This window comes from Hemibagrus wyckioides, linkage group LG10, assembly GCF_019097595.1.
Source record: "Hemibagrus wyckioides isolate EC202008001 linkage group LG10, SWU_Hwy_1.0, whole genome shotgun sequence".
NCBI lineage: Eukaryota > Metazoa > Chordata > Actinopteri > Siluriformes > Bagridae > Hemibagrus > Hemibagrus wyckioides.
In genome coordinates, this window is record NC_080719.1 from 23,232,923 (window position 1) to 23,260,140 (window position 27,218).

The 27,218-nt window shown below is 40.2% G+C and overlaps 1 protein-coding gene across 1 annotated transcript in view; it reads right to left on the reverse strand.

The window, feature by feature from the left end:
- Nucleotides 1-592: 592 nt before the first annotated feature.
- The window catches only part of LOC131360266 (mucin-5AC-like), a 38,431-nt gene continuing 11,805 nt past the window's right edge, over nucleotides 593-27,218 (reverse strand). Inside the window, exons 19-53 of the mRNA XM_058400511.1 lie at nucleotides 27,140-27,192; nucleotides 26,075-26,175; nucleotides 25,704-25,855; nucleotides 25,266-25,404; nucleotides 23,531-23,641; nucleotides 23,153-23,332; nucleotides 22,822-23,061; nucleotides 22,564-22,720; nucleotides 22,348-22,476; nucleotides 22,088-22,235; nucleotides 19,900-20,184; nucleotides 15,708-15,945; nucleotides 13,283-13,461; nucleotides 12,842-12,976; nucleotides 11,933-12,067; nucleotides 10,994-11,158; nucleotides 10,541-10,705; nucleotides 10,106-10,252; nucleotides 6,449-9,999; nucleotides 6,141-6,310; nucleotides 5,593-5,764; nucleotides 5,237-5,484; nucleotides 4,753-4,936; nucleotides 4,169-4,349; nucleotides 3,874-4,052; nucleotides 3,718-3,787; nucleotides 3,498-3,631; nucleotides 3,311-3,342; nucleotides 3,031-3,196; nucleotides 2,693-2,788; nucleotides 2,566-2,606; nucleotides 1,610-1,738; nucleotides 1,327-1,360; nucleotides 1,100-1,223; nucleotides 593-906 (exon numbers count right to left, since the gene is read on the reverse strand). Of these exons, the coding sequence (XP_058256494.1) occupies nucleotides 702-906; nucleotides 1,100-1,223; nucleotides 1,327-1,360; nucleotides 1,610-1,738; nucleotides 2,566-2,606; nucleotides 2,693-2,788; nucleotides 3,031-3,196; nucleotides 3,311-3,342; nucleotides 3,498-3,631; nucleotides 3,718-3,787; nucleotides 3,874-4,052; nucleotides 4,169-4,349; nucleotides 4,753-4,936; nucleotides 5,237-5,484; nucleotides 5,593-5,764; nucleotides 6,141-6,310; nucleotides 6,449-9,999; nucleotides 10,106-10,252; nucleotides 10,541-10,705; nucleotides 10,994-11,158; nucleotides 11,933-12,067; nucleotides 12,842-12,976; nucleotides 13,283-13,461; nucleotides 15,708-15,945; nucleotides 19,900-20,184; nucleotides 22,088-22,235; nucleotides 22,348-22,476; nucleotides 22,564-22,720; nucleotides 22,822-23,061; nucleotides 23,153-23,332; nucleotides 23,531-23,641; nucleotides 25,266-25,404; nucleotides 25,704-25,855; nucleotides 26,075-26,175; nucleotides 27,140-27,192 (8,575 nt within the window). The 3' untranslated portion in view covers nucleotides 593-701. The remainder of the gene's footprint in view (nucleotides 907-1,099; nucleotides 1,224-1,326; nucleotides 1,361-1,609; nucleotides 1,739-2,565; nucleotides 2,607-2,692; nucleotides 2,789-3,030; nucleotides 3,197-3,310; nucleotides 3,343-3,497; nucleotides 3,632-3,717; nucleotides 3,788-3,873; nucleotides 4,053-4,168; nucleotides 4,350-4,752; nucleotides 4,937-5,236; nucleotides 5,485-5,592; nucleotides 5,765-6,140; nucleotides 6,311-6,448; nucleotides 10,000-10,105; nucleotides 10,253-10,540; nucleotides 10,706-10,993; nucleotides 11,159-11,932; nucleotides 12,068-12,841; nucleotides 12,977-13,282; nucleotides 13,462-15,707; nucleotides 15,946-19,899; nucleotides 20,185-22,087; nucleotides 22,236-22,347; nucleotides 22,477-22,563; nucleotides 22,721-22,821; nucleotides 23,062-23,152; nucleotides 23,333-23,530; nucleotides 23,642-25,265; nucleotides 25,405-25,703; nucleotides 25,856-26,074; nucleotides 26,176-27,139; nucleotides 27,193-27,218) is intronic.

Sequence of the window (27,218 nt, forward strand, 5' to 3'; positions counted from 1 at the left end):
CTAACTAAAATCCATATCATTGTCATTGTCTACTATAAGATGATACACATTCCATGATGTGCCTTTTTTATTATGTTTCTTGTGATGTGTTGGGTCTATAAAATGGATTTGTATGACTAAAGTTAGTCTTTTCTTGTGTGTAATTAGCTTATAATAACATAATACATATTTAGAGAAGCTCAAGTCCAGGGTTCAGTGATTTAGTTCTGGATAATATTTTAACTTAAAAAAACTCACACAAACTCTGCTACATTTATTTATTTTCTTTTATTTTCTTTGATATGAAAAAAAAAGATTTTTCTGAGTATAATAAAACTAGTTTTGTTGAATGTGGGATGCATCAGCTACTTGCAAAGTTTAAATATATGTTTATTCAGCTCACTTTAACTGGCTTGGTGCTTGCTGATCAGTAAAGCAAGTTGAAGAAATGATAAATTTAATTTTTCAAGTTTCTACTCATATAACTGCGGGTCATGTGAAACTGATTTAATCTTTACAGAGATTTTTAAAAACTTTTCTTCCGCTTTTCTTTTCATGCATTTTCAAACAAACAAGACGCGGCTTGTTGATTGCTGATATTTATTAGGTTCTAAGCATCAGAAAGGAATTACAGTTGTCACAATTCTTTAGTTGATTCGTGTAAATAGAGTCATAAATAGATTAACATTGATTAGAGAAAATGAAGGTTGTTGTACACTTGATCACCGACGTCTACGCCGCCTCTGGACAGGAGAAGTCTCCTTCAGCGTGCACTCTCTCTCATAGCAGCTGCACTTGTTCACATAGATGTACATGTTGGTGAATTTTGATCCATCTGGACAAAGGAATTCCGCTTCCTTCTTGCTGGTGGACACTTCCTGACAACAGGAGCACGAATGCTCGAACGTGTTGGCTGCCATCGAGTAGCTGAGGAGTGAAGAGAGAAAGTGGATGTCACATGGTAAGCTGCAAGGTTCCTGCAAGATCCTCACCGATATAAAACTCCTAACATTTAAAGCTGACATCTTATAGAACAGTAGAATAAAAGTCTATTAACAAAATATTGCTGTAACCATTTCTAGGGTCTCAATAGACATGGAAAAAAAAGAAAAATAAATACATGGAAGATGTGACACAAGCTCCTTCACAAGCCGTCAGCTCCACTGGTTCCGCAGTCCTGCAGCCATTACTCTCGAGGTAAGTGGAGTTCTTGGTGAGGCTGCATGCCCTATTCTTCAGTGTGCCTTAAAATAAAATGCAGTTGATTTAGTTTGGATTGAATTTGCTCACTTATATGCCAGTTTGTATACTTCAATTGAGACTGAATGAATGCAAATGAACACTTACATTTAGGGCAACAGTCAACAATGACGATTGTTCCCTGCATAAAGAAAAGAAGCAAGGATTATATTATGGTATTATATAAAATACAAAGACAGTAACACCATGGCATGGTCACTCTGAAGAAGGTACAGATCATGTACTGTAGTGTAGAATCTGATCGGATCTACTTAAAACTGTTGTTTTAACCTTAAACAATCCATTGCATCATTGACACTAGATTAAATTCTAGGTTCATTTATGTTAGCAGTGTGATTGTTATGCTGTTTATGTGGTTGTGGTAACTCACAGGAACACAGCCATCTTCAAAGAATGGTGGACAAACTTTCTGGTTCTTTACTGTAATGTACCGAGTCCCGTTTTTCACGCAGCTATAAGTCACACACTTGTCAACAGGGGAAGTCCAGGTTTCACCAGGCTAAAGAAACACAGAAGAAGCGTTTTATAACATTTTATAACTGGAAAAGACAATCTTCTGCTTCTACCAAAGCACCAATGGTCCTGCTTTTTTCTCCTGCTTTGTATTTTGTCATTGCATATCCTTAGCTTTAATGATCAAATGCCTAAATCATTCCTAAACTGGGTTACTTGGTGAAACTGTATCCTGTACATTTGTAGTAGCTTGTAATTCTGAGCATTATAGTGTATAACAATGTACTATTTGTTCACACCAGGCTATAACTGAACTCAACTAATTTCAAGAATGATATCTAGTTTAAGTCATTACTTGACTTACTGACCTCCACTCCCTTATACCTGAGTAATAGCTTATGGACTTGCCATAAATCTGAAAGCTGATGTAATGAGATCTGATGTATATCTAAGTTTAAAGATTTATAGTAACTACATCTGTTTAGCGTGATTCAGGTCATTATTGAACAGAACCACAGAAAGGACATGGTGTATGGTTTTAAGGAAAACCATCTGCATCTGGTGTGCACCACACATTATTACATATCATGTGATATAATCTGTAGCTGATACCAGATACAAAGCCCTAAGTGAGGTGGAATCCCAAATCAGCTCTCTGGGAGCTCCATCCCCATGGTGAAGCATGGTGGTGGTAGCATCATGTTGAAACTTACCTGTGCTTTTGCTTTTCTGTATAATTTCATGCCCTCCTTACCCAGTCACTGACACTTTTATTATTTTAATTTGCAAATAATCGTATAAACTATAATGATTCCCCCTGGCTATTTTTTGCTATTTTATTTCATATCCTGGTCATGTTTTCAGTGTTCTTACCATATACTCCGTGTTATTGAACACGCAGACAGGTTCAGGTACTGTGTATAGAGAAAGAACAGATTTTTAACCATATTATATATTTATATGGGGGAAAAACTATATATTGAAGCCGCTCCACACTCACCACAGTTGTAAACTGGACAACAGCCATTCATTTGTATTTGGACCGGCTTGAATCCGAGAGGGCAAGTTTCGATGGGACAAAGACTGCTGTCACATACTGTGGAAGAATATAATATAATAAACATGTAATTGACATGTATATTAACTCATTGGTTTAATAGCATATTGATGAGCTGTACCAAGAAAAGCATGATACAACATGTTGTGTATTTCTGCATTACACAGCCTTTGTAATGTAAATGTCACACTGCCCTTTAGTCTGTATCCTTATGATCATTCAGCTGAATTTTGGGAACAGACAAGGTAAAATGCACGTGCTTAAAGTTTAAAAAAACTCACCACAACTGCTATTCTGGCAGCAATCCGTAATCTGTATGACCTCCACCTGACCAGGTCCGTCACAGTGAACAGGCGCTGGTGTAGGGCACGTCACATTCACACAGCTCACTGTCAGACTCTCTTCACACGTGCAGATCAGACAATCTGATCTCCAGGTCTCCTTGGGCTTAAAGGGATTGTATATTATTTAAGTGTTGTGCTTAATTACGAGCTTCAATAACAAATTGAAATGTTTTTTTAAATGGTCAAAATGTAATATTTGAGTCTGCTTTCTTTTTACCTTTTTGAACTGATTGTCATATGTTCTGCAGCCTGATTATTTGAAGATAAAAGAAATACAATTAGAATTTGAGCCAGCTCTATATTTTAACAGGTACACTAGACCTACAGACAGATAACAAATTCACATCAACATAAAGTGTCATCAGTCTGTAGTTTCAACCTCAGTTTTAAAAGTGAGGACTTACCACAGTTCTTGTTAACACACTCATTTATATCTGGACTCAGCTGTATCAAATCATCCGGACAGTAGCAGCCTTCCCAGAGCATTGTTTCCATAGCACTAAATGTACTGGGTGTACTTATAAATTTAAGGTTAAATCTGTAAAAGCAAACAATACAAATGTGACTTTAATGTAATTTTGTAATCATTATAAAAATTATATTTTAGTTTTATTACTGTGTTACCTTAAATCACAGGTTGGTGGAATCTGAGGTCCACAAGCTTTGTAGACTTTGGGCTCTTCACATTTGAACTCTACATAAAGAGGACACAAATGTTAGTAACTACTACAATCAGGTAGTATATGTCTTTAATTGTTATGTCACTTTAACGCCACTTACCACACACGCCATTTGTGGCTGGCCTCCAGTCGATGCAGATTCCTGCTAGAGCACACTGTTCAGCGTACATCTGCAAACTGTAACAACCGATGATCTCATTGTTCATGTGGCACACATCGTAGATGCAGGCCTCCTCGTAGAACTCGTAGGGGATAACCTCATGGCAGTCCATAAACATCCTTTTAAAAAGGTTTAAGGTAGAATTAAGCATGTACAACCAAGACATCATGTCCTTTTCTTTTGCTAAACACTAATTTTAGTGGAAAATTGTAGAAAAGAGGCTAAATGTCCTTACATGCTAATATTTTGACAGATTGGAGCTTTAGTGCATGGCACTGGTGTTGGTTTAGGCTTTGGTGCTGGACAGATGCTGTTATTATTACTGACATTCCAATACTGAGCCATTTTTTCACAGGAGGATATGATGGTGCCATTTGGCAGGCGACAATCATCTGTACGGTTATTATCACATGTTCCTAAAAATGGATGAAAAGCAGTTCTATTAGAACAAATCGCATCAACAATTCCCAGTAGTGTCTCACACTTCCCATTTGTCTGCTGTTTGATTACAATTTTTAAGCAAAATTCTAATTTGTTTTAGTTGTTTCTTACTCTATCCAGGTGCTATCTATCTATCTATCTATCTATCTATCTATCTATCTATCTATCTATCTATCTATCTATCTATCTACCTATCTTAAAGAATGATTTATTGTCAAGAAATCATCATTTATGAATGATCACAAAATGTGTACTGGAAGTTTGTTCAAAGAGCTTTACATGTATTTTCTGGGTCTAACTGTATGGAAACAAAGCATCAAGCACAATCTGCATGTTTCACCTTTAAGCATCATTTTAGCAATCAGAACATGAAATTACCACATTGTCCTTCAGTGTTTCCATGGAACATCTGCCATGGGAGGTTGATGAAAAACATCATGCCAGTGAAGGTGACCTGTGCCTCGATTGCTGGTATCACCAAGAGTGATTCAATTCCATTGTCTGAAATTCGGAAGTCCTTATTCTGATAGGGTAGTGTGACCAGGTTGTTGTTGATTTTAACCTGTTAAAAATAAATAAATTTGTTAATCAGCTCTATAAGTATGCTGCATAGCTATAATCATTAGTTTGCCAAGTTTGTTGGATTTTTTTTATACATTACTGTTGAAGTGAAGATCTTGACATATTTCATAGATAGAAAGACAAACACACATACTGATGCAACAAAAACTTTCTAAACTCAGCTAAGGAGTACTCTTTTAAACCTTAATCTGTGTTTTATTCAGACAAATATACATGGATGATTCATTTAGAAAATCAAGATGCCATTGAACTATATACAGTAAATGATCACATTAGTTACCAGATTGATGACATTTCCATTAGAAATTTCTTGTGTCATGAATATTTCAAATGATTTGTAGTGCACAGTCAGTGATTTAGGACAGGAGAGACCATCTTCAGAGTCGCAGAAGACATTGTCGATAATGACACTAAAGTTGTATTTTGGATTTATCTCTTTGACAAGGACATAGGAGCAGTTTCCTTGAAATGGGTAGTACTTTCCATCAAAAGTGATGTAATGTGGATCTCCAAAGCCACTACATATACCTGAATGATAAAGAACAGATCATGTATTATTAATGCTGCTGGGAATAGTTAGAATGATAGAATGTCAGTTGCAGTAAATGGAAATGACAAACAATGCAGTTTACTTACACTGGCATTCATATTTGGAACAACACCCAGAATCATCTTTGACTAGTTTTGCTGGATATTGGTTAACACATACAGGCACAGGTGCATCCTCACATTTCACATGCTTACGTGTAACTACTCCATTGTTACATGTAAGAGTGGCACATTTTCCATCTGGTATAGTTTCTCCATCCTGAAAATAGACAATATTAGACTTGCAAATATGTGAATGCTCTAAGAAGATAATTCAGATTTTAAACACTAAAACTGCACTGTCAATAATAAACTCATCCACCATAAATAATAAAGTTTCATTAGTGAGTAAATGTCTAAAGGGCATTATTACAAGTTTCAATGAAAGGTCTTGTGGATTGCAGAGTGTTTATAAGATTTAAACCATTCACATTATGCATTAATCTAAAAACAAAGCAAATGATTTTACATGATGAAACTTATAAATTAGATCAAATGTCCGTGTAAACAAATCATAAAATCAGATGATGTGCTGAATTGATGTAAATGTAAAAATAAGGTAGTGTGGAGCATCATGTCTTTCTTATATTCATTACCTTTAGAGGTGGTTTGTCACAGGGTTTGTGAGGGTTAGTGGTTGGTGCGTGTGTAGTTGAACCACAGGCATATGAATAATTATGAACCTCACAGACATTGTGATCCATCTTCTTGCAAGTTGCAACATAACACCATCCATCAAGATCACTCACATTGTAAATGTGGGAACCTGAATGTTGGGCATATTATATTACACTAATATAGAGTTTTATGATAACTGTTATGATAAACTGCAAAAAAGTAAAGTAAAGCATGGATTTCTACAATTGAGTGTGGGAAAAAAAACATTGATGGTCTAAGGAGTTACCTGGATAGAATATAGTTCCATTAATTTTGCAGACACATTGATAGCCTGTGGCATGTTTTGATGTAGATCCAGTTAAGACTTTAAAAGTAGTTTTTGTCACTGGTGTGGTGGTGGCTGTAGGGCTAGTATTTGTCCTGGTTGTGGATTTTGTACTGGGTGTTGATGTTGTAGTAGTTGTTGTTGTTGATGGTGTGCTGATGGTTGTAGGACTGGTATGACACCATTCTGGTACTCCACAACAATACACTTTAATTTCATAGTCTAAACACTGCTGTTGAAGACCTTGGTTTTCATTGAGACAAATTAGTCCATCTTGGGCATTACATGTCACTACCTGACCCAACTCTGAGAGGGGACGCTCTGGGTGTAGTTTTGCTCTGCATTCCACTTTTGTTGGGGTGGAACAGATATTACGATACGTGTCATGTATCCTTTGTATTGGTACAATTTCACCACCATTAGGACCAGATGTAGGAGGGCCAAAATCCATCCAGTCAGACCAAGAGCACTCAAGCGGACAAGGAGTTGTGGACGGACTTGAAGGCTTTGTCGTGGTTGGGGTTGTTGTAGGAGATGTGGTTGTAATTGTTGGTCTTGGTGTTGTTGTTATTGTTGTTGATGGTGTGCTGATGGTTGTAGGACTGGTATGACACCATTCTGGTACTCCACAACAATACACTTTAATTTCATAGTCTAAACACTGCTGTTGAACACCTTGGTTTTCATTGAGACAAATTAGTCCATCTTGGGCATTACATGTCACTACCTGACCCAACTCTGAGAGGGGACGCTCTGGGTGTAGTTTTGCTCTGCATTCCACTTTTGTTGGGGTGGAACAGATATTACGATACGTGTCATGTATCCGTTGTATTGGTACAATTTCACCACCATTAGGACCAGATGTAGGAGGGCCAAAATCCATCCAGTCAGACCAAGAGCACTCAAGCGGACAAGGAGTTGTGGACGGACTTGAAGGCTTTGTCGTGGTTGGGGTTGTTGTAGGAGATGTGGTTGTAGTTGTTGGTGTAGTTGTTGGTGTTGTTGTTGGTGTTGTTGTTATTGTTGTTGATGATATGCTGATGGTTGTAGTACTGGTATATGGACACCATTCTGGTACTTCACAACAATACACTTTAATTTCATAGTCAAAACACTGCTGTTGAACACCTTGATTTTCATTAAGACAAATTAGTCCATCTTGGACATTACATGTCACTACCTGACCCAACTGTGAGAGGGAAAGTCCAGGGTAGAGTATTGCTCTGCATTCCACTTTTGTTGGGGTGGAACAGATATTACGATACGTGTCATGTATCCTTTGTATTGGTACAATTTCACCACCATTAGGACCAGATGTAGGAGGGCCAAAATCCATCCAGTCAGACCAAGAGCACTCAAGCGGACAAGGAGTTGTGGACGGACTTGAAGGCTTTGTCGTGGTTGGGGTTGTTGTAGGAGATGTGGTTGTAGTTGTTGGTGTAGTTGTTGGTGTTGTTGTTATTGTTGTTGATGGTGTGCTGATGGTTGTAGTACTGGTATATGGACACCATTCTGGTACTTCACAACAATACACTTTAATTTCATAGTCAAAACACTGCTGTTGAACACCTTGATTTTCATTAAGACAAATTAGTCCATCTTGGACATTACATGTCACTACCTGACCCAACTGTGAGAGGGAAAGTCCAGGGTAGAGTATTGCTCTGCATTCCACTTTTGTTGGGGTGGAACAGATATTACGATACGTGTCATGTATCCTTTGTATTGGTACAATTTCACCACCATTAGGACCAGATGTAGGAGGGCCAAAATCCATCCAGTCAGACCAAGAGCACTCAAGCGGACAAGGAGTTGTGGAGGGACTTGAAGGCTTTGTCGTGGTTGGGGTTGTTGTAGGAGATGTGGTTGTAATTGTTGGTCTTGGTGTTGTTGTTATTGTTGTTGATGGTGTGCTGATGGTTGTAGTACTGGTATGTGGACACCATTCTGGTACTTCACAACAATACACTTTAATTTCATAGTCAAAACACTGCTGTTGAACACCTTGATTTTCATTGAGACAAATTAGTCCATCTTGGACATTACATGTCACTACCTGACCCAACTGTGAGAGGGAAAGTCCAGGGTAGAGTTTTGCTCTGCATTCCACTTTTGTTGGGGTGGAACAGATATTACGATACGTGTCATGTATCCTTTGTATTGGTACAATTTCACCACCATTAGGACCAGATGTAGGAGGGCCAAAATCCATCCAGTCAGACCAAGAGCACTCAAGCGGACAAGGAGTTGTGGATGGACTTGAAGGCTTTGTCGTGGTTGGGGTTGTTGTAGGAGATGTGGTTGTAGTTGTGGTTGTAGTTGTTGGTGTAGTTGTTGGTGTTGTTGTTATTGTTGTTGATGGAGTGGTGATGGTTGTAGTACTGGTATGTGGACACCATTCTGGTACTTCACAACAATACACTTTAATTTCATAGTCAAAACACTGCTGTTGAACACCTTGATTTTCATTAAGACAAATTAGTCCATCTTGGACATTACATGTCACTACCTGACCCAACTGTGAGAGGGAAAGGCCAGGGTAGAGTATTGCTCTGCATTCCACTTTTGTTGGGGTGGAACAGATATTACGATACGTGTCATGTATCCTTTGTATTGGTACAATTTCACCACCATTAGGACCAGATGTAGGAGGGCCAAAATCCATCCAGTCAGACCAAGAGCACTCAAGCGGACAAGGAGTTGTGGACGGACTTGAAGGCTTTGTCGTGGTTGGGGTTGTTGTAGGAGATGTGGTTGTAGTTGTGGTTGTAGTTGTTGGTGTAGTTGTTGGTGTTGTTGTTATTGTTGTTGATGGAGTGGTGATGGTTGTAGTACTGGTATGTGGACACCATTCTGGTACTTCACAACAATACACTTTAATTTCATAGTCAAAACACTGCTGTTGAACACCTTGATTTTCATTAAGACAAATTAGTCCATCTTGGAAATTACATGTCACTACCTGACCCAACTGTGAGAGGGAAAGGCCAGGGTAGAGTATTGCTCTGCATTCCACTTTTTTTGGGGTGGAACAGATATTACGATACGTGTCATGTATCCTTTGTATTGGTACAATTTCACCACCATTAGGACCAGATGTAGGAGGGCCAAAATCCATCCAGTCAGACCAAGAGCACTCAAGCGGACAAGGAGTTGTGGACGGACTTGAAGGCTTTGTCGTGGTTGGGGTTGTTGTAGGAGATGTGGTTGTAGTTGTGGTTGTAGTTGTTGGTGTAGTTGTTGGTGTTGTTGTTATTGTTGTTGATGGAGTGGTGATGGTTGTAGTACTGGTATGTGGACACCATTCTGGTACTTCACAACAATACACTTTAATTTCATAGTCAAAACACTGCTGTTGAACACCTTGATTTTCATTAAGACAAATTAGTCCATCTTGGACATTACATGTCACTACCTGACCCAACTGTGAGAGGGAAAGGCCAGGGTAGAGTATTGCTCTGCATTCCACTTTTTTTGGGGTGGAACAGATATTACGATACGTGTCATGTATCCTTTGTATTGGTACAATTTCACCACCATTAGGACCAGATGTAGGAGGGCCAAAATCCATCCAGTCAGACCAAGAGCACTCAAGCGGACAAGGAGTTGTGGACGGACTTGAAGGCTTTGTCGTGGTTGGGGTTGTTGTAGGAGATGTGGTTGTAGTTGTGGTTGTAGTTGTTGGTGTAGTTGTTGGTGTTGTTGTTATTGTTGTTGATGGAGTGGTGATGGTTGTAGTACTGGTATGTGGACACCATTCTGGTACTTCACAACAATACACTTTAATTTCATAGTCAAAACACTGCTGTTGAACACCTTGATTTTCATTAAGACAAATTAGTCCATCTTGGACATTACATGTCACTACCTGACCCAACTGTGGGAGGGAAAGGCCAGGGTAGAGTATTGCTCTGCATTCCACTTTTGTTGGGGTGGAACAGATATTACGATACGTGTCATGTATCCTTTGTATTGGTACAATTTCACCACCATTAGGACCAGATGTAGGAGGGCCAAAATCCATCCAGTCAGACCAAGAGCACTCAAGCGGACAAGGAGTTGTGGATGGACTTGAAGGCTTTGTCGTGGTTGGGGTTGTTGTAGGAGATGTGGTTGTAGTTGTGGTTGTAGTTGTTGGTGTAGTTGTTGGTGTTGTTGTTATTGTTGTGGATGATGTGCTGATGGTTGTAGTACTGGTATGTGGACACCATTCTGGTACTTCACAACAATACACTTTAATTTCATAGTCAAAACACTGCTGTTGAACACCTTGATTTTCATTAAGACAAATTAGTCCATCTTGGACATTACATGTCACTACCTGACCCAACTGTGGGAGGGAAAGGCCAGGGTAGAGTATTGCTCTGCATTCCACTTTTGTTGGGGTGGAACAGATATTACGATACGTGTCATGTATCCTTTGTATTGGTACAATTTCACCACCATTAGGACCAGATGTAGGAGGGCCAAAATCCATCCAGTCAGACCAAGAGCACTCAAGCGGACAAGGAGTTGTGGATGGACTTGAAGGCTTTGTCGTGGTTGGGGTTGTTGTAGGAGATGTGGTTGTAGTTGTGGTTGTAGTTGTTGGTGTAGTTGTTGGTGTTGTTGTTATTGTTGTTGATGATATGCTGATGGTTGTAGTACTGGTATGTGGACACCATTCTGGTACTTCACAACAATACACTTTAATTTCATAGTCAAAACACTGCTGTTGAACACCTTGATTTTCATTAAGACAAATTAGTCCATCTTGGACATTACATGTCACTACCTGACCCAACTGTGAGAGGGAAAGGCCAGGGTAGAGTATTGCTCTGCATTCCACTTTTGTTGGGGTGGAACAGATATTACGATACGTGTCATGTATCCGTTGTATTGGTACATTTTCACCACCATTAGGACCAGATGTAGGAGGGCCAAAATCCATCCAGTCAGACCAAGAGCACTCAAGCGGACAAGGAGTTGTGGATGGACCTGAAGGCTTTGTCGTGGTTGGGGTTGTTGTAGGAGATGTGGTTGTAGTTGTGGTTGTAGTTGTTGGTGTTGTTGATCCTGTTGTAGTTGTTGGTGTTGTTGTTATTGTTGTTGATGGAGTGGTGATGGTTGTAGTACTGGTATGTGGACACCATTCTGGTACTTCACAACAATACACTTTAATTTCATAGTCAAAACACTGCTGTTGAAGACCTTGATTTTCATTAAGACAAATTAGTCCATCTTGGACATTACATGTCACTACCTGACCCAACTCTGAGAGGGGAAAGTCAGGGTAGAGTATTGCTCTGCATTCCACTTTTGTTGGGGTGGAACAGATATTACGATACGTGTCATGTATCCTTTGTATTGGTACAATTTCACCACCATTAGGACCAGATGTAGGAGGGCCAAAATCCATCCAGTCAGACCAAGAGCACTCAAGCGGACAAGGAGTTGTGGACGGACTTGAAGGCTTTGTCGTGGTTGGGGTTGTTGTAGGAGATGTGGTTGTAGTTGTTGGTGTAGTTGTTGGTGTTGTTGTTATTGTTGTTGATGGTGTGCTGATGGTTGTAGTACTGGTATATGGACACCATTCTGGTACTTCACAACAATACACTTTAATTTCATAGTCAAAACACTGCTGTTGAACACCTTGATTTTCATTAAGACAAATTAGTCCATCTTGGACATTACATGTCACTACCTGACCCAACTGTGAGAGGGAAAGTCCAGGGTAGAGTATTGCTCTGCATTCCACTTTTGTTGGGGTGGAACAGATATTACGATACGTGTCATGTATCCTTTGTATTGGTACAATTTCACCACCATTAGGACCAGATGTAGGAGGGCCAAAATCCATCCAGTCAGACCAAGAGCACTCAAGCGGACAAGGAGTTGTGGATGGACCTGAAGGCTTTGTCGTGGTTGGGGTTGTTGTAGGAGATGTGGTTGTAGTTGTGGTTGTAGTTGTTGGTGTTGTTGATCCTGTTGTAGTTGTTGGTGTTGTTGTTATTGTTGTTGATGGAGTGGTGATGGTTGTAGTACTGGTATGTGGACACCATTCTGGTACTTCACAACAATACACTTTAATTTCATAGTCAAAACACTGCTGTTGAAGACCTTGATTTTCATTAAGACAAATTAGTCCATCTTGGACATTACATGTCACTACCTGACCCAACTCTGAGAGGGGAAAGTCAGGGTAGAGTATTGCTCTGCATTCCACTTTTGTTGGGGTGGAACAGATATTACGATACGTGTCATGTATCCTTTGTATTGGTACAATTTCACCACCATTAGGACCAGATGTAGGAGGGCCAAAATCCATCCAGTCAGACCAAGAGCACTCAAGCGGACAAGGAGTTGTGGACGGACTTGAAGGCTTTGTCGTGGTTGGGGTTGTTGTAGGAGATGTGGTTGTAGTTGTTGGTGTAGTTGTTGGTGTTGTTGTTATTGTTGTTGATGGTGTGCTGATGGTTGTAGTACTGGTATATGGACACCATTCTGGTACTTCACAACAATACACTTTAATTTCATAGTCAAAACACTGCTGTTGAACACCTTGATTTTCATTAAGACAAATTAGTCCATCTTGGACATTACATGTCACTACCTGACCCAACTGTGAGAGGGAAAGGCCAGGGTAGAGTATTGCTCTGCATTCCACTTTTGTTGGGGTGGAACAGATATTACGATACGTGTCATGTATCCTTTGTATTGGTACAATTTCACCACCATTAGGACCAGATGTAGGAGGGCCAAAATCCATCCAGTCAGACCAAGCGCACTCAAGGGGACATCTAGTTGTGGGCAGACTTGTAGGTTTTGTTTTGGTTGGGGATGTTGTAGGGGGCGTTGTGGTTGTAGTTGTTCTTGGTGGCGTTGTAGTTGTTGTGGTTGGAGTACTTGTTGAAGTTGTTGTTGTTGTTGGCGTAGTTGTTGGTGTTGTCGTTGTAGGTGTTGTAGCTGTTGTTGATGGCGTAGTTGTTGGTGTTCTCGGTGTTGTAGTTGGTGTTGTAGTTGTTGGTGTTGTAGTTGTTGTAGTTGTAGATGTTGTTGGTGTTGTAGGTGTTGTTGTCGGTGTTGTAGTTGTTGGTGTTGTAGTTGTTGTAGTTGTAGATGTTGTTGGTGTTGTACTTGTTGGTGTTGTAGTTGTTGTAGTTGTTGTGGTTGGTGTAGGTGTTGTAGTTGGCGTAGTTGTAGGTGTTGTAGTTGTAGGTGTTGTTGGTGTTCTAGTTGTTGGTGTTGGTGTTATGGTTGTTGATGGTGTGCTGATGGTTGTAGTAATGGTATTTGGACACCATTCTGGTTCAACACAACAATACACTTTAATTTCATAGTCTAAACACTGCTGTTGAAGACCTTGGTTTTCATTAAGACAAATTAGTCCATCTTGGGCATTACAAGTCACTACCTGACCCAACTCTGAGAGGGGACGCTCAGGGTGGAGTTTTGCTCTGCATTCCACTTTTGTTGGGGTGGAACAGATATTACGATAAGAATCATGTATCCTTTGTATTGGTACAATTTCACCACCATTAGGACCAGTTGTCGGAGGGCCAAAATCCATCCAGTCAGACCAAGAGCATTCAAGGGGACATCTAGTTGTGGGCAGACTTGTAGGCTTTGTTGTGGTTGGGGATGTTGTAGGGGGCATTGTGGTTGTAGTTGTTGTTGGTGTTGTAGTTGTTGTTGTTGGAGTAGTTGTTGTAGTCGTAGGTGTTGTTGTTGGTGTTGTAGTTGTAGGTGTTGTTGGTGTTGTTATTGTTGTTGTTGGAGTAGTTGTTGGTGTTGTAGTTGTAGGTGTTGTTGTTGGTGTTTTAGTTGGTGTTGTAGTTGTTGGTGTTGTAGTTGTTGTGGTTGGTGTAGGTGTTGTAGTTGCCGTGGTTGTTGGTGTTGTAGTTGTAGGTGTTGTTGGTGTTGTAGTTGTAGGTGTTGTTGATCCTGTTGTAGTTGTTGGTGGTGTTGTTATTGTTGTTGATGGTGTGGTGATGGTTGTAGGACTGGTATGTGGACACCATTCTGGTACTCCACAACAATACACTTTAATTTCATAGTCTAAACACTGCTGTTGAAGACCTTGGTTTTCATTAAGACAAATTAGTCCATCTTGGGCATTACAAGTCACTACCTGACCCAACTCTGAGAGGGGACGCTCTGGGTGGAGTTTTGCCCTGCATTCCAATTTTGTTGGGGTAGAACAGATATTACGATAAGAATCATGTATCCTTTGTACTGGTACAATTTCACCACCATTAGGACCAGTTGTCGGAGGGCCAAAATCCATCCAGTCAGACCAAGAGCACTCTAGGGGACATCTAGTTGTGGGCAGACTTGTAGGCTTTGTTGTGGTTGGGGATGTTGTAGGGGGCATTGTGGTTGTAGTTGTTGTTGGTGTTGTAGTTGTTGTTGTTGGCGTAGTTGTTGTAGTTGTAGGTGTTGTTGTTGGTGTTGTAGTTGTAGATGTTGTTGGTGTTGTAGTTGGTGTTGTTGGAGTAGTTGTTGGTGTTGTAGTTGTAGGTGTTGTTGTTGGTGTTATAGTTGGTGTTGTAGTTGTTGGTGTTGTAGTTCTTGTGGTTGGTCTAGGTGTTGTAGTTGCCGTGGTTGTTGGCGTAGTTGTTGGTGTTGTAGTTGTAGGGGTTGTTGGTGTTGTAGTTGTAGGTGTTGTTGTTGGTGTTGTAGTTGGTGGTGTTGTAGTTGTAGATGTTGTTGGTGTTGTAGTTGTAGGTTTTGTTGGTGTTGTAGTTGTAGGTGTTGTTGATCCTGTTGTAGTTGTTGGTGGTGTTGTTATTGTTGTTGATGGTGTGGTGATGGTTGTAGGACTGGTATGTGGACACCATTCTGGTACTCCACAACAATACACTTTAATTTCATAGTCTAAACACTGCTGTTGAAGACCTTGGTTTTCATTGAGACAAATTAGTCCATCTTGGGTATTACAAGTCACTACCTGACCCAACTCTGAGAGGGGACGCTCTGGGTGGAGTTTTGCCCTGCATTCCAATTTTGTTGGGGTGGAACAGATATTACGATAAGTATCATGTATCCTTTGTATTGGTACAATTTCACCACCATTAGGACCAGTTGTCGGAGGACCAAAATCCATCCAGTCAGACCAAGAGCATTCAAGGGGACATCTAGTTGTGGGCAGACTTGTAGGCTTTGTTGTGGTTGGGGATGTTGTAGGGGGCATTGTGGTTGTAGTTGTTGTCGGTGTTGTAGTTGTTGTTGTTGGGGTAGTTGTTGTAGTTGTAGGTGTTGTAGTTGAAGGTGTTGTTGGTGTTGTTGGAGTAGTTGTTGGTGTTGTAGTTGTAGGTGTTGTTGTTGGTGTTGTAGTTGTTGGTGTTGTAGTTGTTGTGGTTGGTGTAGGTGTTGTAGTTGCCGTGGTTGTTGGCGTAGTTGTTGGTGTTGTAGTTGTAGGTGTTGTTGGTGTTGTAGTTGTAGGTGTTGTTGTTGGTGTTGTAGTTGGTGTTGTAGTTGTTGGTGTTGTAGTTGTAGATGTTGTTGGTGTTGTAGTTGTAGGTGTTGTTGGTGTTGTAGTTGTTGGTGTTGTTGATCCTGTTGTAGTTGTTGGTGGTGGTGTTATTTTTGTTGATGGTGTGGTGATGGTTGTAGGACTGGTAGGTGGACACCATTCTGGTACTCCACAACAATACACTTTAATTTCATAGTCTAAACACTGCTGTTGAAGACCTTGGTTTTCATTGAGACAAATTAGTCCATCTTGGGTATTACAAGTCACTACCTGACCCAACTCTGAGAGGGGACGCTCTGGGTGGAGTTTTGCCCTGCATTCCAATTTTGTTGGGGTAGAACAGATATTACGATAAGAATCATGTATCCTTTGTACTGGTACAATTTCACCACCATTAGGACCAGTTGTCGGAGGGCCAAAATCCATCCAGTCAGACCAAGAGCACTCTAGGGGACATCTAGTTGTGGGCAGACTTGTAGGCTTTGTTGTGGTTGGGGATGTTGTAGGGGGCATTGTGGTTGTAGTTGTTGTTGGTGTTGTAGTTGTTGTTGTTGGCGTAGTTGTTGTAGTTGTAGGTGTTGTTGTTGGTGTTGTAGTTGTTGTGGTTGGTGTAGGTGTTGTAGTTGCCGTGGTTGTTGGCGTAGTTGTTGGTGTTGTAGTTGTAGGTGTTGTTGGTGTTGTAGTTGTAGGTGTTGTTGTTGGTGTTGTAGTTGGTGTTGTAGTTGTTGGTGTTGTAGTTGTAGATGTTGTTGGTGTTGTAGTTGTAGGTGTTGTTGGTGTTGTAGTTGTAGGTGTTGTTGATCCTGTTGTAGTTGTTGGTGGTGTTGTTATTTTTGTTGATGGTGTGGTGATGGTTGTAGGACTGGTAGGTGGACACCATTCTGGTACTCCACAACAATACACTTTAATTTCATAGTCTAAACACTGCTGTTGAAGACCTTGGTTTTCATTGAGACAAATTAGTCCATCTTGGGTATTACAAGTCACTACCTGACCCAACTCTGAGAGGGGACGCTCTGGGTGGAGTTTTGCCCTGCATTCCAATTTTGTTGGGGTAGAACAGATATTACGATAAGTATCATGTATCCTTTGTATTGGTACAATTTCACCACCATTAGGACCAGTTGTCGGAGGGCCAAAATCCATCCAGTCAGACCAAGAGCACTCAAGGGGACATCTAGTTGTGGGCAGACTTGTAGGCTTTGTTGTGGTTGGGGATGTTGTAGGGGGCATTGTGGTTGTAGTTGTTGTTGGTGTTGTAGTTGTTGTTGTTGGCATAGTTGTTGTAGTTGTAGGTGTTGTTGTTGGTGTTGTAGTTGTTGTGGTTGGTGTAGGTGTTGTAGTTGCCGTGGTTGTTGGCGTAGTTGTTGGTGTTGTAGTTGTAGGTGTTGTTGGTGTTGTAGTTGTAGGTGTTGTTGTTGGTGTTGTAGTTGGTGTTGTAGTTGTTGGTGTTGTAGTTGTAGATGTTGTTGGTGTTGTAGTTGTAGGTGTTGTTGGTGTTGTAGTTGTTGGTGTTGTTGATCCTGTTGTAGTTGTTGGTGGTGGTGTTATTTTTGTTGATGGTGTGGTGATGGTTGTAGGACTGGTAGGTGGACACCATTCTGGTACTCCACAACAATACACTTTAATTTCATAGTCTAAACACTGCTGTTGAAGACCTTGGTTTTCATTGAGACAAATTAGTCCATCTTGGGTATTACAAGTCACTACCTGACCCAACTCTGAGAGGGGACGCTCTGGGTGGAGTTTTGCCCTGCATTCCAATTTTGTTGGGGTAGAACAGATATTACGATAAGTATCATGTATCCTTTGTATTGGTACAATTTCACCACCATTAGGACCAGTTGTCGGAGGGCCAAAATCCATCCAGTCAGACCAAGAGCACTCAAGGGGACATCTAGTTGTGGGCAGACTTGTAGGCTTTGTTGTGGTTGGGGATGTTGTAGGGGGCATTGTGGTTGTAGTTGTTGTTGGTGTTGTAGTTGTTGTTGTTGGCATAGTTGTTGTAGTTGTAGGTGTTGTTGTTGGTGTTGTAGTTGTTGTGGTTGGTGTAGGTGTTGTAGTTGCCGTGGTTGTTGGCGTAGTTGTTGGTGTTGTAGTTGTAGGTGTTGTTGGTGTTGTAGTTGTAGGTGTTGTTGTTGGTGTTGTAGTTGGTGTTGTAGTTGTTGGTGTTGTAGTTGTAGATGTTGTTGGTGTTGTAGTTGTAGGTGTTGTTGGTGTTGTAGTTGTAGGTGTTGTTGGTGTTGTAGTTGTAGGTGTTGTTGATCCTGTTGTAGTTGTTGGTGGTGTTGTTATTTTTGTTGATGGTGTGGTGATGGTTGTAGGACTGGTAGGTGGACACCATTCTGGTACTCCACAACAATACACTTTAATTTCATAGTCTAAACACTGCTGTTGAAGACCTTGGTTTTCATTGAGACAAATTAGTCCATCTTGGGTATTACAAGTCACTACCTGACCCAACTCTGAGAGGGGACGCTCTGGGTGGAGTTTTGCCCTGCATTCCAATTTTGTTGGGGTAGAACAGATATTACGATAAGTATCATGTATCCTTTGTATTGGTACAATTTCACCACCATTAGGACCAGTTGTCGGAGGGCCAAAATCCATCCAGTCAGACCAAGAGCACTCAAGGGGACATCTAGTTGTGGGCAGACTTGTAGGCTTTGTTGTGGTTGGGGATGTTGTAGGGGGCATTGTGGTTGTAGTTGTTGTTGGTGTTGTAGTTGTTGTTGTTGGCATAGTTGTTGTAGTTGTAGGTGTTGTTGTTGGTGTTGTAGTTGTTGTGGTTGGTGTAGGTGTTGTAGTTGCCGTGGTTGTTGGCGTAGTTGTTGGTGTTGTAGTTGTTGGTGTTGTAGTTGTAGGTGTCGTAGTTGGTGTTGTAGTTGTTGGTGTTGTAGTTGTAGATGTTGTTGGTGTTTTAGTTGTAGGTGTTGTTGGTGTTGTAGTTGTTGGTGTGGTGATGGTTGTAGGACTGGTATGTGGACACCATTCTGGTACTCCACAACAATACACTTTAATTTCATAGTCTAAACACTGCTGTTGAAGACCTTGGTTTTCATTGAGACAAATTAGTCCATCTTGGGTATTACAAGTCACTACCTGACCCAACTCTGAGAGGGGACGCTCTGGGTGGAGTTTTGCTCTGCATTCCACTTTTGTTGGAGTGGAACAGATATTACGATAAGAATCATGTATCCTTTGTATTGGTACAATTTCACCACCATTAGGACCAGTTGTCGGTGGGCCAAAATCCATCCAGTCAGACCAAGAGCACTCAAGGGGACATCTAGTTGTGGGCAGACTTGTAGGCTTTGTTGTGGTTGGGGATGTTGTAGGGGGCATTGTGGTTGTAGTTGTTGTTGGTGTTGTAATTGTTGTTGTTGGCGTAGTTGTTGTAGTCGTAGGTGTTATTGTTGGTGTTGTAGTTGTAGGTGTTGTTGGTGTTGTAGTTGTTGTTGTTGGAGTAGTTGTTGGTGTTGTAGTTGTAGGTGTCGTTGTTGGTGTTGTAGTTGTTGGTGTTGTAGTTGTAGATGTTGTTGGTGTTTTAGTTGTAGGTGTTGTTGGTGTTGTAGTTGTTGGTGTGGTGATGGTTGTAGGACTGGTAGGTGGACACCATTCTGGTACTCCACAACAATACACTTTAATTTCATAGTCTAAACACTGCTGTTGAAGACCTTGGTTTTCATTGAGACAAAGTAGTCCATCTTGGGCATTACAAGTCACTACCTGACCCAACTCTGAGAGGGGACGCTCTGGGTGGAGTTTTGCTCTGCATTCCAATTTTGTTGGGGTGGAACAGATATTACGATAAGAATCATGTATCCTTTGTATTGGTACAATTTCACCACCATTAGGACCAGTTGTCGGAGGGCCAAAATCCATCCAGTCAGACCAAGAGCACTCAAGGGGACATCTAGTTGTGGGCAGACTTGTAGGCTTTGTTGTGGTTGGGGATGTTGTAGGGGGCATTGTGGTTGTAGTTGTTGTCGGTGTTGTAGTTGTTGTTGTTGGAGTAGTTGTTGGTGTTGTAGTTGTTGTTGTTGGAGTAGTTGTTGGTGTTGTTGGTGGTGTAGTTGGTGTTGTAGTTGTAGGTGTTGTAGTTGTAGATGTTGTTGGTGTTGTAGTTGTTGTGGTTGGTGTAGGTGTTGTAGTTGCCGTGGTTGTTGGTGTAGTTGTAGGTGTTGTAGTTGTAGGTGTTGTTGGTGTTCTAGTTGTTGGTTTTATGATTGTTGATGGTGTGCTGATGGTTGTAGTAATGGTATTTGGACACGATTCTGGTACTTCACAACAATACACTTTAATTTCATAGTCTAAACACTGCTGTTGAAGACCTTGGTTTTCATTGAGACAAATTAGTCCATCTTGGGCATTACAAGTCACTACCTGACCCAACTCTGAGAGGGGACGCTCAGGGTGGATTTTTGCCCTGCATTCCACTTTTGTTGGAGTGGAACAGATATTACGATACGTGTCATGTATCCTTTGTATTGGTACAATTTCACCACCATTCGGACCAGATGTAGGAGGGCCAAAATCCATCCAGTCAGACCAAGAGCACTCAGGCGGACATATGGGCTGAGTAGTAGGCTTTGTCGTGGTTGGTGATGTTGTAGAGGGGATTGCAGTTGTAGTTGTTGTAGTTGTTGTGGTTGTTGTAGTAGTAGTTGTTGGTTTTGTGGTTGTTGGTGTTGTACATTCTATGGACTTACAACATTTTGCCTTTACCTCATAATCAAGACATATTAGAGTTTGATATTTGTTTTCACAAAGAAGACCTGAATCACTGCATGTAACATTTTGGTGTAACTCCGATAATGGTACACCTGGATAACGCACAGCTTGACACTTGACTTCAACTGGTTTTTCACATACTTTATACCGCCCTGATTTGATAATGTTTTTGATCGTTTCATTGTCCCCTCCTTTTGGTCCATATTCAGGATAATCTACATTCATCCATGGAGTCCAGGAGCAGACTTCACAATGTGGTCTTGTTTGTGTGGTTACCTCTGTTGTGGTTGTCACTGGCTTTTTCGTTGTTGGTGATGTGCAGTGGTGATTATCACAGCAGTAAACTCGTATTTGGTAGTTCAAACATAATGGAAATGGGCCGGATTGTTCTTCGTTTTTGCATATCAAACCAGTGTTAACATTACATTCCACATTCTGTCCAACTTCACTTATGCTTTTGTTTGGATACTTTTCAGCACGGCATTGAATTTTGGATGGTTGCTCACAGATCCTGTACCCAGCAGCTCTAATATTTTTGTATGTTTCAGAGTCACCTCCATTGGGACCAGGGGTTGGGAATGTTGTGTCAAACCATTCTGACCATTCACATGATTGCTGGCATGTACTGGATGTTGGTCTAGTTGTAGTTGTTGGTTGTGAAGACACCGATGTACTGGGATGTATAGTTGACACTGAAATACAAATACATTTCATATATCCAAAAATTATTTTTATTAATTCGCAATATCAGAGACATTGCTTCACTAATTAACTAGAATTTTTATTTCCTGCCCCTGATTTCAGTCTAATTTCTTGTTCACATTTCATGAAGTATCAGTAAGTACAACCATTTCATATTTAGGTTTTTCTCTCTACCATTTTACACATTATGTTGAATTTTTTCCTGAACTACAGCACACATTTCTGCATACAATGAGAGAATGAGCTATTTGGCCAGGGTGAACCAGCACTAACCTGTTGTTGAGGAGAAGTCGAAGACAGTTGTCATTGGTGGTAGAGTTGTATAGCAAGGATATGATGTCCTTTCTATTGTTCCATTCTTTCCACACTTAGCTGTGATGCAGTTGCCGTATCCATCAGTGGTATTGTAGATGGTGTCATTATAATGATATATTTTTCCATTATATATGCAGGTACAAGCTGCAGAGAATGAGATAATAAAGTTTTTCATGTCACTCTGTCTTTAGGTTCAGTTGCTAAAAAATATTTGGAATATGATAAATTGTAAGCATTCATTCTTACCATTATCATCCTTTATGCAGCTAATTTCTGATGAACTGCAATAGCTGTAAAATAAATAACGCAATATATATTTAATTTAAAAGAGTTCCTGATTATTAAAAAATCATGAAAAAAAACCAATGCATTTGCCTTTATGAAGTAAAACTTACCATTTCTGACAGTTTTCTGTGCTCGGGACCTCATCTCCGTTGCTGTAGTGTTTTGCGTTGTGATAGCAACCGCAGCTTTCCTTCTTCACACATTTCATTGTGTCCTCGTCAAAGTATGGCTGATCAGCAGGACATTTTGGATAACAGCCTAAAGAAGGATGAAACTTTGTTTAGCTAAAGTTAACTTCACCTGCCTGTAGGTACATGGTTGCACACACACACACACACACACATGTTTATTCTGAAAATGATTTGTATACCTTCCAGTGGTGGTATCTGACTGGAACACTTTCCTTCAGGGTTCCTGCAAGTCTTCATACAGGGCACTCCACAAGGTTTGTAGTGCCACTCACACTCATTAGGAGGGTTGTAGAAATCACAGAACAGTGCTGCAGGAGCATAAATTTAAACATATGACTTTCCTGAAATGACCAGTTTCTTGATTTAATTGACCTTTAAAATGGAGAATGACTCACGGCAGATTTTTGGTGTCCTCCAAGCAACACACACTCCAGCCTCATTACAGGCTTCAGCGTAAGCTGCTACAGCAGTACAGAAACACTCACAGTCTCCTCCAGTATCACAAGCACATGCATCCCGTACACATGCAGAATAATACGGTTCAGGGTCAACCTTCATAGGGAAAAAAAGACACACAGTTCACTTTAGCAGTAGTGCCTGAAAATTGAGAAGTAGTGATGTGATGATGCAAATGACTGCAGTCTGAAACTTACATGTGTGTGACAGGTCACAAACACTTGATTCATGATGATGCTGCATTGTTTCTGAGCCCAGGCCTGTCGATAGGGGTTAAAGATACATGGATTTTTGATCTGAATAGCGTCAGGGCAGCTGGACGACTCCTTCCAGCTGTTTCCAAAATCCAGTGCGTTGTTTACCACACCTTGGTTTCTCAAAGTAAAGTCATTGTTTGTGTTGCTGTCATAATTTCCACAAAGACCACAGACCTCACCCTGTCATGAGAGATCAATATAGTTGTGTTGATAGCTCTTTTTAATGATAAATAAATAAATTATTCACTCATCTGTATGCATGTATACTTACCTTGAAATTAGGACTAAGCTTGATGAATATACTTGTCTTCTGGTCCCACATTAGAATGAGCCCATTATTAGCTTCAATGACCATGTAAATGCCCTTAATGCTGATTTGGTAGGGAATTTCATCTCCTGCATCTCTCTGAATAACTTCATAGCCTCCGTCTGTTAGTAAGAGCTCATTTTCCTGGAAAAGGAAATGCGTTTGCAGTATAATTATCTGTGTGCTGTTGATTCGACAGCTTCATACGGGATATGATCAAGGATCAAGTTGTTGGTGAGGCTGAAGAATTGTCGATTATAAGATTTACACAATTCTCCTGACACAGACATTTTAAAAAAGAAAAGGATCACAAAATCAAAGAGAGATAAGTGAAACCCTCACCCCCAGAAAGATTTTGATGGCTTTGGAGCAGGTGGCGCCGGTTGTTCCACAGGGAATGTTTTCTGTGATGACTCTGAAAGTGCCGCTGGTATTGCTGTGGCCACAGTTATCCTAAAGCAATCACAAAAATATCCAAAGGTCATCATTTATTCAGAAATATTTTTGGCACACCTTGATTTCATCAATTAACTGGTGTCCAAACAAATTTACAATCCCACTTCAGCTTTGGTTTTTCCATTCATCTTAAACATTTGGTAGTCCCTTGTTAGAGACAGGGTAAACACGAGTATTTCATATTTTACCAAACATTAACACGACCTGTAATATATCAACAGGGAAATGTAGTCAGTTGGTGAAACCATGGTCTAACAAATGAGCATGGCTTCAAAAATGTCACTGCACTAACGTGGTAATATATAACAGGCCACAATCTTTCAGTACACTCAATGAAAGGCCGAAATAAGCTGATTCTGCATTTTAAATCTTTCAATTATATTACTTTTTACAGTTATAGGTAGTTTAATTAAACTGAACCAACCTGTGTTATTAGTTACTATAATATTAGGTTGTGTTGTTTTTATTTACAATCTACTAATTAAACAGAAGGTAATGGAAGTTAAATTTGACTCAGTATAGACACAGAGATATCAACAGATAACTGTATGTTACACTAAAATAGTGGGTTAAATTTCTCACTAGATGACATTTTTGTTGTAAAAATTACCCCTTTTACAAACAATGAGTTTTCCTCATAACACAAGACTGAATCAGAATCTGTGCATAAATATCCATCAACAGATCGTAGTCCTGGCTAAAAAAAAATAAAACATAATGCACTAATTCTTATTGCAACAGCTCATATACAGGGATTTGTATACTGGACGCTTCACATAACCAATAGTTAAACATGTTTAGAATGGCTGTTTTACAAAGAGAAACATACTAATCTACACTATATTGCCAAAAGTTTTGGGACACCCCTCCAAATCATTGAATTCATGTGTTGTTTTTCCCCCTTCCAGTTCCAGTGAAAGGAACTCTTAATGCTTCAGCTTCATACCAAGACCAATTTCATGCTCTTTGTGGGAACAGTTTGGGGATGACCACTTCCTGTTCCAACATGACTGCACACCAGTGACCAAATCAAGGTCCATAAAGACATGGATGAGTGAGTTTGGTGTGGAGGAACTTGACTGGCCTGCACAGAGTCCTGACCTCAACCCCACAGAACATCTTTGGGATGAATTAGAGTGGAGACTGTGAGCCAGACCTTCTCGTCCAACATCAGTGCCTGACCTCACAAATGCCCTTCTAGAGGAATGGTCAAAAACACCCCTAAACCTTTGTGGAAAGCCTTCCCAGAAGAGTTGAAGCTGTTATAGCTGTAAATGGCGGGACAACTCCATATTACATTTATGTGCATGTTAAAGACAGACGTCCCAAAACGTTTGGCAATATAGTGTGCAGTAAAGGAGTCTCCAGTGTCAGTAGAGACAGGATTTATAACATGACAAGCTGCATTTTTTCTTTTTTGTTTGTTTTATGAACTTACAGAGAGAGAACGTAGAGAACTACTGTAAACAAACTGTGCTGTTGTACAGAAATCATCCACTCTGTGTGGTGATGATGCTTCCAGCCATATTATATATCAGGTAATAGAGCTAGGTCTTTAGTTCTGTTATTCCTTACTTCTCGTACATCAATTCTTATGATCGTATCAAGGAGTTGTACTTACTCTGACAAGAGTGTATTCGCAGTCTCCATCAAAAGTGTATCTTTTTCCATCGAATGTGATGTAATGTCCGTCGCCATACACTGTACAGGTCCCGTGGCACAAATCTGTGCTGCACTGCCATTTCCTGTCTTTACATGTGCTGTGTTCAAAGACAAGAAGTACAGAATATTTTACACATCCTTTATTTTTATATTCTTGTATATAAATGAGGGTCATTAAAAACACTATAGACTGCTACAGACTCTAAGCAGGTCAAAGGCTACACTCACACTGCAGGCAGAAGAGACATGCTGTGACAAGGATTTTTTTTTTCAGGCCCATGAACAGATATTTTCAATAAAACAGTGTGTTCAATATTTTATTTAAAAAAAGAAATGAACAACTACAGTGACAACTGAGGTTAAGTTATGAAGTTATTGATTATTTAATGATTTCTACCAGGTATTGCAGTCGATGTTGATGGATTCTCCCGGCTGGTAAGTTTTGCTGTTATGAACACAAGGACAAAGATCTGCTTCAATGCAGCCACCTTTCCCATCAGACACAAGTCCCGCAGGACACACACAGCCTGGGACACACTCTGTGCTGATCTGTGGTAGAAAAGATTTCTCTTAATAATAATAATAATAATAATAATAATAATAATAATAATTGTGTGAATCTTTGGGATAAATCAGATGAAATTGCAGGGGAAAATAATGAAGATTATTAAAAAACATTATTATGTTTAAAACATATGCCAAACTTACATACTGTAAAATCTAATATATCATATTGATATATACTGTATATTATATTGATAAACTCACACAGGTCATGTCCAGTGTGTTGCAGCTCTTTTGACACTCAGAACCTGCGGATCCTGGAGCAGCATCCGAGCAGTTGAAGAAGACCATTGGTGAGGAACAAGCTGAAAGGAAATAAGAAGAAATTTTAAAATACTGGGGGGAAGAAGTCTAGTGTTTTCACTAGATGTCTGAGAAATGTTCAGAGGTTTGTAAACTAAAACTTATCAGTTGTGAATAATTGCTGTAAAATATAATATTCTAGACTTTGATGAAAAATAGGCATAAATGTTCTGAGAAGTGTTTGTAAGAAAGCATTCTAATATTGTGTTGCTCCCCCTTTTGCTGCCAAAACAGCCCTGACCTGCCTGGAGACATGGCCTGCACTAGATCCCTGTAGGTGTGCTGTGGTATCTGGCACCAAGATGTTAGCAGCAGATGCTTGTTGTAAGGTACTTACAGGACTTAAAGGAAACTTTTGCTAGATACTGACCACTGCAGACCGGGAACACCCCACAAGAGCTGCAGTTTTGGAGATGCTCTGATCCAGTGGTCTAGCCATCACAATTTGGCCCTTCATCAAACTCGCTCAAATCCTTACGCTTGTCCATTTTTCCTGCTTCTAACATCAACTTTGAGGACAAAATGTTCACTTGCTGCCTAATATATCCCACCCACTAACAGGTGCCATGATGAGGAGATACTCAGTCTTATTCACTTCACCTCTCAGTGCTCAGAGTGTTATGCCTGATCGGTGTATAATAATTAATTAATTAATTATTAATGGCATGTGTAAATTCAGTCCATGCTTTTTGGTTGTATTTATTTGTGCAGACGTTATTTGCTATCAGTGTGAATTTTTATTCTTCACCACTTTTAGGTAGATGTTCCCCAAACTGCATATCCATTGGGACAAACATAGAAAAAACATTCTGCTTCGCTCATTCGAAAGACAGAATCCTTCATGACTGGAGGAGTCTCACCCTTTTGAAAGCGTTAATATGATGGATAGATCAGAACTTATTCAAAACCAAGTTTGGATCATCAAGCTGAAATGTTCTTTAAGATGTAAATAATAGCAGCACTTACATGGCGCGCTGGTGGTAGAGCCGATGCAGCTGAGTTTGCCGTTCTTACAGGTGCTGAAACAGATGTTTTTTTTACATGT